The 16120-nt window shown below is 30.6% G+C and overlaps 3 protein-coding genes and 1 non-coding gene across 5 annotated transcripts; 1 reads left to right on the forward strand and 3 right to left on the reverse strand.

Moving 5' to 3' along the window:
- Nucleotides 1-1088: 1088 nt before the first annotated feature.
- Nucleotides 1089-2170, reverse strand: LOC105801766 (general transcription and DNA repair factor IIH subunit TFB2-like). The gene is made up of 4 exons (XM_052623343.1): nt 1985-2170; nt 1734-1834; nt 1580-1625; nt 1089-1526 (listed from the first exon to the last, which is right to left on the reverse strand). The coding sequence occupies exons 1-4, from the start codon at nt 2054-2056 to the stop codon at nt 1449-1451; spliced, it is 297 nt and encodes a 98-aa protein (XP_052479303.1). The 5' UTR covers nt 2057-2170; the 3' UTR covers nt 1089-1448.
- A 173-nt stretch (nt 2171-2343) lies between these two features.
- On the reverse strand, nt 2344-5824 carry LOC105801765 (uncharacterized). 2 transcript variants are annotated; one of them, XR_008190759.1, is made up of 5 exons: nt 5689-5824; nt 5177-5251; nt 3777-3894; nt 2607-2857; nt 2363-2491 (listed from the first exon to the last, which is right to left on the reverse strand). It is a non-coding gene; the product is annotated as an uncharacterized LOC105801765 (transcript). The 2 variants fall into 2 exon arrangements; XR_008190758.1 differs by having other exon boundaries at nt 2344-2491; nt 2607-3894.
- A 6446-nt stretch (nt 5825-12270) lies between these two features.
- On the forward strand, nt 12271-13335 carry LOC128034845 (cytosolic sulfotransferase 10-like). Its single transcript, XM_052623720.1, has 2 exons — nt 12271-12592; nt 13073-13335. Exons 1-2 carry the CDS (start codon nt 12271-12273, stop codon nt 13333-13335), a joined length of 585 nt encoding a protein of 194 aa, XP_052479680.1.
- A 1071-nt stretch (nt 13336-14406) lies between these two features.
- On the reverse strand, nt 14407-15852 carry LOC105801762 (3-ketoacyl-CoA synthase 6). The gene has a single exon (XM_012633029.2). The coding sequence runs from the start codon at nt 15850-15852 to the stop codon at nt 14407-14409; it is 1446 nt and encodes a 481-aa protein (XP_012488483.1).
- Nucleotides 15853-16120: the final 268 nt, after the last annotated feature.

The following is a 16120-nucleotide window of genomic DNA, read 5'->3' on the forward strand; positions in this document are numbered from 1 at the left end:
TGTCATGTCAATTTTATTCTCATTTCAATTTCTTTTTAAATTTCATTTGAATTTCATTTTCTTCATTTCAATCTCATTTTACTTTAATTTCATTTGATTTCTTTTTAAAATTATTAAAAAAATCAATTCAGCCAAAACAAATCTTGTTATGCGAGCATTGACCTTGGTGCTGGCCATTAGGCCTGATTTGATAGCCTTACAGCATGTTTGGTTGGCTGTAATGGAATAGATGCGTAATGGAATAGAGGCGTAATAGGTAATCTTTTATTTGGTTGAATGTAATGGAATAGAGGCGTAATGGTATTCTTGTGTTTGGTTGAATGGAATAGAGGTGTAATAGCATAAGGAAAAAAACTAAAATGACTAGAATACCCTTAGCAGAATTGTTTTTAAGTAGATGATTATTGTTATTGTTATTAAATTTTAATAAGCTTATTAATATAAATAATATATAATTTAATAAAATATATGAATTTACTAAAATCATAATATATAATACTATAAAATATAATTTAAAATAATTATTATTAAATATAATTTAATATAAATATATAATTCCCCACGTTATTTGGAGATACAAAATACGAAGCAATTAATTGTTTCACTAATCAAGGGACTGATTTTGTTTAGCCATAAAATACATCAATATATATTTATGTAATGAGAGTTTTCATTTACATCCGAGTAAAGTTATTTTAATTTTATATTTCAACTAACTTAACATTTTATCTCCTATATTCTTTTGGAATATTAATTTTTATCAACCTTATACCATTCTTCTATATCATTTTGATTAAATTTAAGCTTAAATCTTATAAAAATAACATGTTTTAATAATAAAATGAAACAAACTTATTTTATTAAATTCCATAAGTTCAACTTAATAAACTGTGCTTCTTTTAAAACGAAAAAGGAAAGCAGGTTATGATATAATTTGATTTAATAAAATTAGTCAATATCCAAACTTTACAATTTAATCATTTGTGTCCTATACTTTAAGCAAATATTCTCTCCATTGAAGGTGTAGTAGATCACTTCATGCAAGACAACAAATCAAAAAGCAATTATATAAAGTACAAGTTTATCAGTATAAGGCCAAGACAAGGAGCCAATTTCTATTTTTCCTTCATTAAGCTTATCAGTATATGGATCCATCAATCCACAAACACTTGTACAACCAAAAGTCCCATATAGAAATGGTACATTTTTCCCTTGAACTAAAAGTAGCTGCTAATGCTCAAGCACACAAGAATACACAAGCTATTACTTTAGTGCATGCGCACAGTCACACCCCCTTAGGTACATCCACATTTAAGAGGATAATATATACTAATAAACCAATACCAAATAAAATTTTACAATAAATTCATGCCAATTTCCCCTTCAAGAACTTAACAACAGCAAAACACAATAGCTCTAACAAACAAGTTCCAAGCAGAACACAATAATTATCTCATCAAATATACCTCTGAATTGGAGATATACTCTCTGATAATATACCAAAGCTGAGCATTTGTATCCATCAACTGTAAATTACACAGAAAAGAGGCAAAAGGGCCATGAGTTTCATGATGCACACCAAGAATTGGAAACCACTCTCAGTTAATCTTGGAGCTTCTTTATCTCTGTAAAAACAAACATAAATACATCATGACACCAATCGTGAGATATAGAACCCTCAATATCTATTGCATAAAAGAAATGAAGCTAAAGTTCATGGCAGGATATAGCACCTCTGACGCAAAAGACCACGCTGAAAAATTCTCATCATGGAAGAGCTGAAGCTCGTTGATTTTTCAGCTTGTCCCGAACTTATAAGTTGCAGCAAGAAACACCGCTAACAAAGTGAAGTAAGCACTCAAACATTAAAACTAAAAAGTTGAGCAAATTCAAAACTAATTGCATAATTCCGCATCACATACACTACCATTAAGAACATAAATTATGCCAATGAATCAATGAAAAAAATAGGTGAAAGTCACACCTCCCATTGCTCATGTGCATAGGCATCGAGCTCCTCTGAGGTTGGAAGCCTTGCAGTAACACTTTGAGGCATCAGTTCTCTTGGCAAAATCCCACTGCAACTATCTCAACAACTCGTTGAGTAGTAACATCTTCCTGCATTGTTTAAATATGGCAATGCACATATTAAAATTCCAGTAGGTTATCAATTGAGCACACTGCCTAGTTATGGTTAATCGGGCAAGTCGAAAAGAACTCTCTGAAACCCACATAGTAATTATCGTATATCCTTCAGATCCATTGGTGTAATCAAGAATCGCAATCATAGGAGCATTTACACAACATCCTACTGAAAACATTTACAAAGTCATTAAATTTGTGAGAGTGATTAAGGAAAAAAAGGTTAGCATAAATAGATTTTCTAATAAAATTTGGCATTATGGAGAAAAAAAAGAAGTAAACATGTAAAGGGAAAGACTTACCATACATTCCATTTCTCCAACAGAGAATAAACCGTCCTTTGTTACCTCTGAATGATAAAAACAATAGATACTTCATATTCAATACAATCTAAAACTTCAAACTCTGACATGAGTTTTACATGATATGTGTATAACTGCAAGCAATATGTTTACAACACTTACCATTGCGCTCAACCCCCAAGTATTTCAATAAGGCTCTTTCAATTTCTCCTGAACCACATATCATACATGGTGTTGTGCCACAAACCAATGACCACATAACAGAGGAAGTGAGCAATTAGAGAATGACCGCAAAATGCAGGAAAAAGAAAAAAGAGAGCAAGAAAGCAACGATGGAATCAAATCTAAAATACCTTTGGGAGATGTTTTCTTCTTGAAGATCTTCAACATGAGATTAACTTCACTGGTTTATCCTTCAAAAACAAACAAAAACCCTAATAAACCAATATCAATGTGAGCAATAGCACTTCCAGTGAGGGAGAGACCTGGGCATGAAAAAAGAGGGAGAATGTAACACCCCTTACCCGAGACCTTTGCCGGAGTCGAGCACGAGGCGTTACTGAGCTTATTTTACCAATTCGGAGCATAAAAATTTGGTTTGAAAATTTATTTCACTGTTTACAGTAATCTGCCCAATCGCGCAGCAGTTACTAAATTGATTATAACTCGAGCTACGGGACTCGAAATTTAATTCCGTAAATTTTCCCTGAAACTAGACTCATATATCTTTCTACCATAAAATTTTCAGAATTTTTGATTTGGCCAATTAGTACAGTTTATTAGTTAAAGTCTCCCCTGTTTCTTCAATCGACTGTCCTGACCTCTTGCCACTAAAAATAATTTTTCTCATTATAGTATTTTCACATGATATTACCACTTGTTTCTACAGAAAATAGACTCAATAAGGATTCAATACATATAAACTAAAACTCATAACTATTTTTGTACCAGTTTTAGTGATTTTCTAAACTCGGAACAGAGGACTCCAGAAACAGATCTGACCCTGTCTCGTTAAAATTCATATATCTTAAAATATAAAATTCTTTTTGCTAAACCGTTATTTTTCTATAAAAATAGACTCGATAATCTTTAATTTCATATATTATTCACCCTCTAATTCATTTTATACTATCTTAGGTGATTTTTCAAAGTTACGTCGCTGTTGCTGTCTGAATTCTGTTTCTTTGCAAAATTTACCCTTTCTTGATTTTCATACTTAACCATTTTAAAAGCCAAACATTATCACATACCCACACATCTTTCTTTAGCAATATCATAGATACAACATTCAAAATGACTAATCCCTATACATCACTTAGGTATATACATTACCTAGGTATGTACATTACTTAGGTACATGCCACATTATCAACAGAAAGGTACATCACTAAAATGTCTCTGAGGTCGGGATTACTTTGGATGCTGGATCGAACACTGGTTTTCTACAATCCTGTGCACGGAAACAACCGTACGCTGAGTATGGGTATACTCAGTGGTATTTCCATAATTCAAATTAATAACATAAATTGATAAATTATATACATTTAATTTATGTCTACAATTATTCACTAATTGTCTCATACTTTAAATCAACTCGATCATTAATAACAATAAGCAATATTTCAGTCTTATATTTAATGGTATTCATACCTTATTTCACTATCTAAATTTTATTGGATTTTTCACATCTCATTCCAATAATTCATTTCAGTTCATATGAAATTCATTCAATTTATCACTATATTTAGTATCAATTCTATTGCAATTTGTACTCACTAATATCATATAACAAAATTTACTCTTTATCACATCATGAACTTTGGGCTCATATCTTTAAATCTCTTATTTCGATTTCCAATTCACACATCAATTCACAATTTCACTTTTTCGTTTCTTCCCATAGCTCAATCAATCACATTTATTCAATTTTCTCATTTCAATTATTTCCCCTATTAACAAGACTCGGACCTTGGCGGATACACGAATCCAACCAAACACACCAGAATGGCACCCAGTGCCTCATCGGATAGTTCGAAGCAATAGTTGACACCCAGTGTCTCATCGGCCAAGCCGAAGTAAGTTGGTACCCAGTACCTCATCGAATCTATCCGAAGTAATAGTATGACACCCAGTATCTCATCGACTCAAGGTCGAAGTATCCCTGAACTCTTCCAATCCTATGGCATGCCAACTATATCCGACTCAGCCCGACTAGTTAATAGGGTTTCCGAATCACATTTCAATTCAATCACTTTCTCATACTTTCAATTCAAATCATTCCCATTTAATCACCATTTGTTTCAATACATTTTTCTATTTCAAATTCACTTTCGATTTAATCGCAATTCAACTCAGATTCACTTCCCACTTTCAAATCAATATACAATTCAATACCAATACATATTTCAGATATTCACATATAATCATACTTCGATTCAATTCAAACCACTTTTCAATCAATACACAATTCACATATCTCAATTTAATATCTCATTTATTCAATTCATATTTTAATTCATTCAATTAAATATCAATATTCTCCTTATTTTTATTTACTAACATATTATTCAAAATTCAATAATTACTGTCAATAAATTCAATATCAATACGTATATATATATATATATATATATTATTCAATTCAATTATGAAACTCACCTCAATTTGCTTATCGTGTATATTAATTTAATTTTAACAATTAATAATTAAATTCGAATTATGGTCATACTAACCGAAATTTCTCCCGAGTCAATCCTTGTCCACCTTCTCCTTTCCTTTCTCGGACAATGACTCGTACACGACATTAGCTACGTAATTAAACAATTAAAAATCATTAATACTCAATTTCATTAAAATATTTCCCGTATACCTAAACTTTACCCAAATTCTAATTTAATCCCTTATTAATACTAATTTTATTTTTCCATTCTAACTCTATATTCTCTCTTAATTCTTACTATAAACTCAGTTTAATTCTTCAATTTCCCCATAAATCCCTAATTTCGGGATTCTTTCAATTTAATCCCTATCAATTCAAAACTTATGTTTTATTTTACAAATCAACCTTTTACTAACTTTTAACTTAAAATTCAATCATTTTAACCTCTAATTCATCAATTAATTCAACATGAACAACATCTAATAATCTACTAACTTCCAAAATTTCCACTTAAATCAAGTAGTATTTTGCTCTAGGATTCCAAAAATATCAAAACCATAAGAAAAAGGGACTAAATTGACTTACCAATTGAATTTAGAAGTTTTGAAACCCCTAAACCGTCGCTCTTTCTTTTTCTTCTTTCTCCCTTCTCTGTTTCGTTTTGCTCTCTGTTTCTTTCTTTCTCATTTCCATTCTTTCTTTTGTTATATATATATAATATAATATAAAATATTAATAATAATCATTACTTACATATATATAATATATATATATATATATATATTAACTAGAATATCTCAGATATTTCTTTCATTATGCCGCCTCTAACTTTAGAAAAGGCATAATTGCCTATTTGGTCCTTTTAACTTTTCTTTAATCTATAATTAAACTTTTATCCCTATTGCAATTTAATCCTTTTCATAATTAACTATCGAAACATTAAAATTTCTTAACGAAACTTTAATATTATCCTATTGACACTCCGTAAATATTTATAAAAATATTTACGGCTCAGTTTATAATATCGAGGTCTCGATACCTCGTTTTCGACCCAATTTACCTAATAATTTCTTTTAAATCACAAAATTCACTAATTCAAAAATATTTCTAACTTTTTCATCGAATTTAGTGATCTCAAATCACTGTTCTGACACTACTGAAAATTGGGCTGTTACAGAGAAGGTTGGAAGGAAATGGGAAGAAGAATGAAAAAAAGAAGAAGATGCTTCAGACGTATTACACCCTCATCTAAACCAACTCCATAAAACGAGAAGAAGAAGCAGAAATCAATGGAAGGGAAAGGGAAATTACCTAATCAGCATTTGAGGCAAAAATTGATGGAAGAAGCAGAAATTGACGAGGGCAGAGAATGGAATAGAAAAAAAAATAGGGAAGGAATCCCTAATCAGCGTTTGAGGCAGGGAATGGCTATTACAGCCAAGTGAGGTAATAGATCCGTAACCAAATATAGCCGTAATAGCATTACGGGCAACCAAACATATGAATAGGTAGGGCCCACGTAATAGGGGTGTAATGGCTATGCCATTACACCCAACCAAACATGCTCTTAGTAAAAAATCCTTGACTAAATAGTGTCAACTATTAATAAATTTTTAATTATGTCAGATAAATTCGTAAAATCTTTTTTTAATAAAACATTATAAATTTTAAACTTTTCACTTTACTTTTCCAAGCTTTTACATTAATTATGGCTTCAGACGCCCAAAATAATTTCGTTTCAAGCTTGACTCAATGATCCGACTCGAACTCTTTAAGATTTGTGTGTTTTCAAGGGGAGAGTTTAATTACCTTTTAAATCTTTTTTTCTTTTTTGCCCTTTTTTAATTTCGTGTTATTTTCCTTTTTATTTGTTTTAATTTCACCCCTCTTATTTTATTTTTTTACAATTCAGTCCTTTGACCCACTGTTGACCTAAGGGAATGACATAGGGTTGGGAAAATAACATTTTGAGTCCCCGTACTTTTCTATCTTATTTTAATTTGATCCTTTATGTTTTGTTTTTATTTTTTATAATGTATACTTTAAATTGTGCTACATATTCAATTTAGTCCCCTACTTATTTAATTAAGTCTCTGTACTTTCTATCTTTTTAATTTTTACCCTTTAAGTTATAGAATTTATGTTTTTACCCTCAAATTTCTGATTATTTTATTTTGGTCCTTTATTTTTAATGTTGATACTATTAGTATTATTTTATTTTGGATATAATTATATTATCATACATTTTATATTATTTCACTATTATTATCATCATTATCATATAGTATTATTAATTGAATATTTTTATTGTTATTATTATTTCTTATTATTGTATTCATTATAGTATTGTCATTATTTATGTTGTTATATTGTTAATACAATAATTTTGCCATATTCATACATTGTAAATATTGCTACATACACTCATCCGTTTTTTGGCACAAACACATAAAAAATAATTAAAACCGAGGAAATGTTCATTATTTTAGGGATTCAAGGAGTATTCTTGTTTTAGGGCCTCTTCTTAGAACCAAAATAATCAAACATCCTATTTAAAATTCAAGACACGTAGGACTTAGGTAACAATCAAATGACGAGTATTCTTCTTTTCGAGGATTCGAGATATCGTGGTCTAATTTACGGGACATGATCTTTTTTTATCGATTAACTCGAAATAAGAAAGCCATTTCCATAAAATTTAATTTAGTTAGCGATATTTTAATCAAATCATGCAAGAAGGGGATCGTATTTTAAATTTTCTTTGAATTCTCAACTTTCAACACCAAGTAATCAACTAGCTACCAATTTTGGGCGTTGTGATGATGCTAATTCTTCCTCATATGTAATCAACTCCCGAACCCATTTCTTAGATTTTGTAGACCGAAAATTTATCGTTTTAGTAAAATTAACCTTTTTTATTAAAATGATTAAATCTCAAGGTGTCCCAATCACACCTAATAAACATGATTAGTGGCGACTCCATCTTCGTTTTTAAAATAAAAAGTCGATTTCCAAAAAAGAAGTTTCGACATATACATATATAAAATAATTTTTTTAAAATAATGATAAACTCAAAATGGTACACCGAAACAAAGACTGATACCAATACATACTAATATCAGTGGAAAAATAATACATCCATCAATAGGATACTGCCTACCTTAATCGTTGTGAAAGAGAAAGCAACTCATGCAATATAAAATGTCAAATTACTTAGATAAAAACTAAGCATCTATATAATATATACGAGTTTTAAAAAAATTGAATCGGTGAGAATGTTTTTATTTTTATCATATTACTAATTTAATATTTAAAATAATTATAATATTTCATTTAGAATTATTAATTTTAAAAAGTTGATGTAAAATAGAATTTGAGATAATTATACATTAACAATAATTATAATTATAATTTAATTTACTTAAAAATTAGTTTAGTTAAAATAGTTATAATTGTAAAAATGTTTTTACAATTACAATCATTTAAAGGAGTTTTTCTTTTATATATCTTTACTTGTCTGTTACCTATTAATTATATACTATTTACAAATTATAGTCAATTTATTAACTAATAAGAAAATAAAACAAATAGTGAAGAGTTTATTTAAAATATATCATAATTAATGTATTTTGATAATATTGTAGATTACATTCTTACCGGCACTCAAACCTTGTTTAGGTTTAAGTATGAAGCACCTAAGCATTGATGACAAGGAGAGCTAGTTAATTATGTTTTGAATGTTTTTTAATATTATTAAAATATTTATTGATCTTTAAAATATTATTATTTTTAATATGGTGTTTGATAATCATATTTAACAATTTGAATAATAAATTTAAAATTAATTACAATAATTAAAATACATTATTTAAAAATTAAACATTAGTATTACAAAATACTACACATAATTGGAGGTCCAAATGCCTCAACTAACACATTAGGGCTTATCCACCGTTCATTTATCAAAATCATAGATAATTTTAAATTAATATTTATTTCTTTCAAAAATATCTGTAATATAGATATTATATATATATATATATATATAAATACCTGTTAAAATATTTTGTAGTACTTCCAATACAACATTAGCACTTATATCTATAAAATTATTATAATAATTAAAAGAATGTAAATTTGAGTAGGAAAAAGTTGGATTGGCTGTAATCATTCATTTATACAATATTTTTTAAAAAAGTTCAAAATTCTTTTAAAAGTAACTTTTAAGTTTGTGTTAAAGTCAAAAGAAAATTTGATTTCGGGAGACTAATTATGTGTGGAAAAGATTTGATATCCTTGTTGAAATCTGTGTTATCTAATTTTTAAAATATGAGTTGAATTCAATATTTAATTATAATCCGATGAAATGAAAATTTATTTATTTAAAATAAATTATATTTTATATAAAATAAAAATATCTTCGATAATTTTGAAAATACTCGTTTTAAGAAGAGCAATTCATTTTTAATAAAAATGGATGTAATCCTACACATATATTCACTAATGCATAAACACAAATACACATACAAACATGTTCATAATTATAACATGTACATTTAACCATGCGTGGGAAATTAAACCCATATCTACGTACGTGAGGCATCTAACCAGGGCGCAGTTATGGCTAAAATAAATAAAAAAATAATTTTTTTAAGTTTTTTAAAATTTCAAATTAATAAAGATAAAATCGTATTTTGACTCCTCTAAAAATTATAGAAATTTAAATTATTAAAATGATAAAATTATACTCTTATTATAATAAAAATTACTCCTAAAAGAATTTCTGAGTTGGTGCCTACATCTAACCATCACCATGCTTTCTTTCGTTTTAGCTTTGGATTCCCATACTGTTTGTCGTGTGAGTACCATCATTATCTCCCTTTTTAATATTATATTATACCATATTAATAATGAATAATAGGTAAATTATACCGACAGTCATTCAATTATGAGGTAGTTAATAAAGGAGTCATCTAAGTTTCATTTCAGTCATTTAATTTTTAAAAAATAACGAAACAGTCACCGATTAACAGTTTTCATTAGTGTCTTAACGGGACTACTGATGCGAGAAACTCACTCAATTTAAAAAGAAATTGAAAAAAAAACCTTAATAACAGAGAAAAAGAAAAAGAAAATGTTCCACGAGTAAACAATATTCCTTTACGGAAGCCGTTCAAACAGTGACTCAGCATCCGCCATCGCCTCACACTTGCAATACATTGTCAAAAGTGCATTACTCACAGCTGTTTCTGATAAATACTGCATCTTCACAACTTGGGCATGAAGTTGTTTTCCTTCTTCGATAGTCGAAAGGATTCCACAAATTGCTAGCATACTTGAGTATGTATAAGAATTAGGCTTGTTACCCCAGCTTTCATAATTCATGAACAAGCTAAAAGCTTCTTCAAATAATCCACAATTAGCATAACCAGAAATCAATAAGGCTGGTATTTACAAACTCATCCCCATTAAGTCCAGTCTTTGCAATCAAACCATGGTAAGTCCTTCCAAATTCTAAACATCCTTCACCACCACAAAACTTTAGAATGCTAATCAAATGACTAATGTCCAAATCATTTCTAGCATAATCACCATTTTCCCCAGTTCCAGTTTCGTGAAGATATGTTAACGCACCAGTACCAGTTCTTTCAGGAATTCGAGAAAATACTCTGCATTCATTCTTTAACGGAACTGGAAAGTTACATCTTTGAAGCAAGGTTTGATCTTTAACAGAACCAACAAAAGACAAGGAAGACTTTTTTTTTAGTCTCTTCTTCTTAGACTATCTAAAATTGAGTGAGTGTTGGTGTAATTTACTTTTATTATATAAACACAAACATAAATCCACTTATCTCAACCTCAATATTCAAGTTTTCGAAAGTTTTACATTTCGAGTTTTGTTTTAAACGAAATTTTAAAATTCATGATCAAAGTCAAGAATGTACAAAGTCGAAAATTGAATTTAGTGCACGAAATTTAAGTAAAACTAAACTAAAATAAATATTCGAATTAATCTGACAGTACACCAAATGTTATTACAGCAGGAATGATCTTATTATTTATAAGACCAAAGCCAAACATAGTACAGATACGAATAAAATGCTGATTTGGAACAGGGAAGTGGAGCTGGCGCGTACTACATATACCAAAACTAGTATAACAATAAATTTTTAAAAATTTTAATTTAATAAAAATAAAATTATACTTTGTCCTCCTTCAAAATATAAAAATTTAATTTAATTATTTTAAAAAATAAATATATAAATTATCAAAATAGTAAAATTATATTTTTACTAATGTAAAAATTACAATTTAATTTTGAATTTTTAAATAAATTTTTTAACCCTTGTGGAGTACTAATATAATATATTTTAAATTCTCCCCCCATAAAAAACCTCATGCACAAAATGCTGATAGCATAGGGTCCAGAGTGGGTTGATAAGCTGAGCTATAAAACCTGGGTTTTTTCTATATAGAAATCAGACCAGATTTCACTCAATCTAATGTTTTTTCCTTTTTTTTACTTGGTGTTTTCATCAGCTGGTCAGTAATGGTGTGCGGTGACTTCAGTACATATTATAGTTTGATGGGTGAACTCTCTAAAGTGACATGGTTTCGTTCTGAATTTTCCCAAACTCTTTTTTTTATTCGGAAAGGATTAAAACGAAATTACTTCTACGACACAATAATCATTTCAGTACAATTTATTCTTTCCTGTTTCCAATAATATATTTTTAACAATTTACCTATTATTGGAAGAAAAGGTTGTAAACTTCAGTCGTTAATGGATATTTTCAAGGAAATTCGTTCTTCCAATACGTACTAAAATATTTTAGACGTGGAGCCTCACACTGGACTAGATTAATGGTATATGTGTTATAATTTGAAGATATCAACCCATATTGAATTATTCATCAAAATCATCGCTCATTTTACTGCTCTTACAACTCGCTAGCTAATTAAAAAGAGAGTCCCCAAAGATAAACTCATGCAAAACATGCTGATACGTCGGTTCGTGTAATCCAAAGGGCCCCAAGTGGGTTCTCAAGCTCAGCTATAAATACTGGGTTTTTTCGATATAGAAATCAGATCAAATCATTTCTCTCTCTGGTTTTCTTTCTTTTTTACTTGTTCAATTGGGTTTTTTTTTTCATCAGCTGGTCAGTAATGGAGTGTGGTGACTTCAGTACATTTTATACTTTAATGGGTCAACTCCCTAAAGTAACATGGTTTCGTTTGGATCTTTACAACTGGGAAGGGTTCTGGTATGTGGGCGATCACCTTCCTGGTGCCATGGATGCAAAGTCCAACTTCCAAGCAAAAGACGACGATGTGCTTTTGACTTCTTCTGTAAAGACGGGCACCACATGGCTCAAGGCTATCATCCCATTCCCAACAATCATGAACCCCAAAGGTCGCAAAGATGATGGTAGCGATGACCCTTCGCTCAAACACCACCCTAATGAGCTGACGCCATCACTGGAACTCGGTTTTTATAAGGTCAACCCCAACCCTGATCTTTCCCATATGTGAAAGAATATGATAAACAGAAGAGAGAAATGATGAAAAATATTCTTTTGTTATTCAAAAATTCTTAACCTCTCAACTCACCAGATACCGTATATATAGGCATCCTTATTCCTTAATATTTGCTCTCAACAATATAGCTGCATTAAACAAACTTAACAACTTTCTAACTGCTTAATACTAACTGCTTAATTGCTTGATACTAACTGCTTAATAATATGCCTTCTCCAAGACTGTTTCGGACCCATATCCCGTACACTTCGTTACCCGAATCCGTTAAAACCTCTGCTTGCAAGATCGTGTACATCACTCGAGAGAGTCGAGACCCAAAGGACACGTTCGTGTCATCGTGGCACTTCGTCAACGTTTTCATTGGTGATCAGGGAATAGATCCATGGCCTTTCAAGAACGCTTACGGGGCCTTTCCATGACCATGTTTTAGGTTCTTGGAGAGAGAGTATAAAGAGGCCTGAAATGATATATTTTATGAGAAACGAAGACATGAAGAAGGACCCAAAGGGGGAAGTGAAGAAGCTGGCTTGTTTCCTCGGCAGGCCATTTGAGAAGGAAGAAGAGGTGGAGAAGGTGTTGTGGAGGTGCAGCCTGGATAGGCTTAAAAACCTGGAGGTGAACCAACATGGAATCGAGCCTTGGTCAGGCGTGGGATTGTCGGGGACTGGAAGAACCACTTCACTGATGAGATGAAAGGGAAGTTGGACCAGCTTACAGCCATGAAATTTGAAGGTTCTGGTCTGGATTTCGGATATTAAATCTTGGATCTGGTTTGTGTGGGTGTCTGTTTGATTTCATGAGTTCAGGGTTGGTTGTGTTGTGGTTTTTCTGTATGAAGAAGTGGTGTTGTATTGAGGTATATTAATAAATAAAATCAATAATAATATTAATCTTACAAAAAATGAACACCTTTATAAGATCAATTGCATTTATCTCTTTCTTTTATTTCCTTTTTATTGGTTATTTAGGTATATTTTGTGTTTAATAATTATTTCAACACATGGTAATTGAATTCTATTGCAGCATAGGTAATTAATAAAAAACATTATTATTTGAAATAATAATTGAGAATAAAAGATGAATAGTAGAGAATATTTAGGATTATTGTCGATCTATTTCATTACATTTTTTATTTTCCAATTCCAATTATAAAAGGTTGAATCAAACTAACCAAACCAAAATAATTAATTGGGTGAAATAATAGTTGAATTAAGTTTTATATATATATATATATATATATATATATATATTTTTTAATTTTATGAATTTTAAATAATTTATTTAATTAAAATCGAACCGACAATCAAATCAGTTTAATATAAAATTAATAATCTAACAAGTTTAACCACCAATCATTCACTCACTCTTTCGGATGGTTGACAATCAAAATAGTAAATTAAATACTATAATACTTTAAATTTAAATTTGTATATATATTCTAATACATAAAAATATAAAAGGTAAAAGCACCAAAAGAATATTTATTATTTTATAAAAATAATAAACTCTTAGTAAAAATTCCTTTTCACTAATTAGTGTCTAACTATTAATAAAATTTTAATTATGTCGGATAAATTAGCAAAATATATTCTTAATAAAACATTATAAATTCTTAACTTTTCAATTACGTTAATTTTCACTAACAGAAATCAGTCACTTTTAAAATGTAAATCTATCATTACTTGATATATAGGTTCAAACGACCTTATTTAAAGTAGGACTAAAGTTATAAATCCTGATACCAAGAAAAAAAATTAGACATTACTAGACCTGAATAGGATACTGTTGAATACAACAACTCCATGGGCTTTTCTTGTCATCTTCAACAATGGGTCTCAAACACTCCAAAACCAAACTACAACACTTAATTCCAGTCCCCAATCCAAGAACCCAAATCTTATCGCCTTTCTTCACTCTCCACTTCCCTTCCATGTAACCCAATTCATACCACCATGAAGACGACGACTGGTTCCCGAACCTATGTAATGTCATTAAAGCAGGCTCAATATTCCTTCCATTAAGATTCAACCCTTTAGCCACCTCTCTTATCAACGGTTTCCCCGAACTCGGCAAACAGAAATGCTGTACTACGGTCTTGAATCTCGGCGTGTAAATTTCTGCTGATTCATCGATGAGTTTTTTACGCAGGATCGAAATAACATGGAAAAATTGTTCCGTAAATGGTAAGATTTGGGAACCGAGGAGTGTTATGTGTGACCGAAGAGTTTCACTGACGGCTTGTAGTAAATCTTTATTGAACGTGACACCGAGTATCCCACGAGAGTCTTCTTCACGGTATACGGCATAGTAAGCTGTATCATCGTAAGCTCTTTGGGTTCTTAAGCTGTGTATAAGCTTATATTTCGATGTGTTTTCTGCTTGTTTTTTGTTTGATAGTAAGATTCCGGCGCCACCCATTCTGAAAACGCAGTTGAGGATTAGCTTGGGTTTTTCGTGACCGGAATACCAGCCGGTGGATAAGATTTCAGTGCTAAGAACAATGGCGGTTTTGTTTTCATGTGTTTTGAGGAGGTTTTGAGCTAAATCGACACCGATGGTTCCTGCACTGCACCCCATACCGGAGAGATTATAGCTTTTGATATCACTTTTCATGGAGTATTTATTGATGATGATGGAAGAAAGAGAAGGTGAAGGGCAAAAACCACTACAGTTGAGGATGAGTATATCGATGTCGTAAGGGGATAGTTTTGTTTTTGATAACAGTTCATCCATTACAGGGAAGAGTACCATTTGAGCTTCATTGATGGATTCTCGATCATGGGTTTTCGGTGGAATACAATGTAAAGCTGGTGGAAGATAAGTTTCTTGGCTTAATCCTGAAGAAACCAAAGTTTTGGCCATGAATTCGACACTTTCAGTATCGAAAGCTTCGATCATGGAGGCATGGTGTATGAAGGAAGAGAAAGGGACTTTACATTTGCTCGGTGGCTTGTAACACAAGAAGTCTACGAGATAAACAGGACGAGGCTGCTTTGACTTGAGAAAGTAGGTTTTAATGGCGAAAAAGAAGTACGATAGCAGCAGGAAGTGGAAAATAGGATGCCGCCATTGTTGAAGGATGAATAAAGCTTCAAATGCAACGATAATGAAAGCAAAAAAAGTTGGCTTAGATAGCATGGTGGATAGAGGAAGAATGTTGATTAAATTCAGAAAGAGCAGCCCATAATCATGCTGAGATATGGCAGCCATTATATTGGAAGGGTTGCATGAGTATGTGTGATGGACCGTTGGGGAGGTTGATGCTCATTTATTCAAATTTGTTGCCCCAACAATAGCTTACTGTAAATTTCAATGTAATATACAATAGGGTTAATATATTTTTTTCAAATCAGTACTTGAGTCTAGTTTTAATATTAATTTTAATATTTAAGCATTTTTAAATTAATATTTGAGTGTTTTTTATTTCAATTAAGTATCAATGTTCGATTTGATACTCAATTTTTTTTATTCCATATTT

Source organism: Gossypium raimondii, chromosome 11 (genome assembly GCF_025698545.1).
Source record: "Gossypium raimondii isolate GPD5lz chromosome 11, ASM2569854v1, whole genome shotgun sequence".
Taxonomy (NCBI): Eukaryota; Viridiplantae; Streptophyta; class Magnoliopsida; order Malvales; family Malvaceae; genus Gossypium; species Gossypium raimondii.

Coding starts and splice junctions, on each gene's coding strand:
- LOC105801766 (XM_052623343.1), bottom strand. CDS start 2,056: ATGCCTCAAAGTGTTACTGCAAGGCTTCCAACCTCAGAGGAGCTCGAT. Junction 1,835..1,984: donor ATGCACATGAGCAATGGGAG/GTGTGACTTTCA, acceptor CTTTGTTAGCGG/TGTTTCTTGCTGCAACTTAT. Junction 1,626..1,733: donor CGTGGTCTTTTGCGTCAGAG/GTGCTATATCCT, acceptor TTGTTTTTACAG/AGATAAAGAAGCTCCAAGAT.
- LOC128034845 (XM_052623720.1), top strand. CDS start 12,271: ATGGAGTGTGGTGACTTCAGTACATTTTATACTTTAATGGGTCAACTC. Junction 12,593..13,072: donor GACGCCATCACTGGAACTCG/GTTTTTATAAGG, acceptor ACCATGTTTTAG/GTTCTTGGAGAGAGAGTATA.
- LOC105801762 (XM_012633029.2), bottom strand. CDS start 15,852: ATGGCTGCCATATCTCAGCATGATTATGGGCTGCTCTTTCTGAATTTA.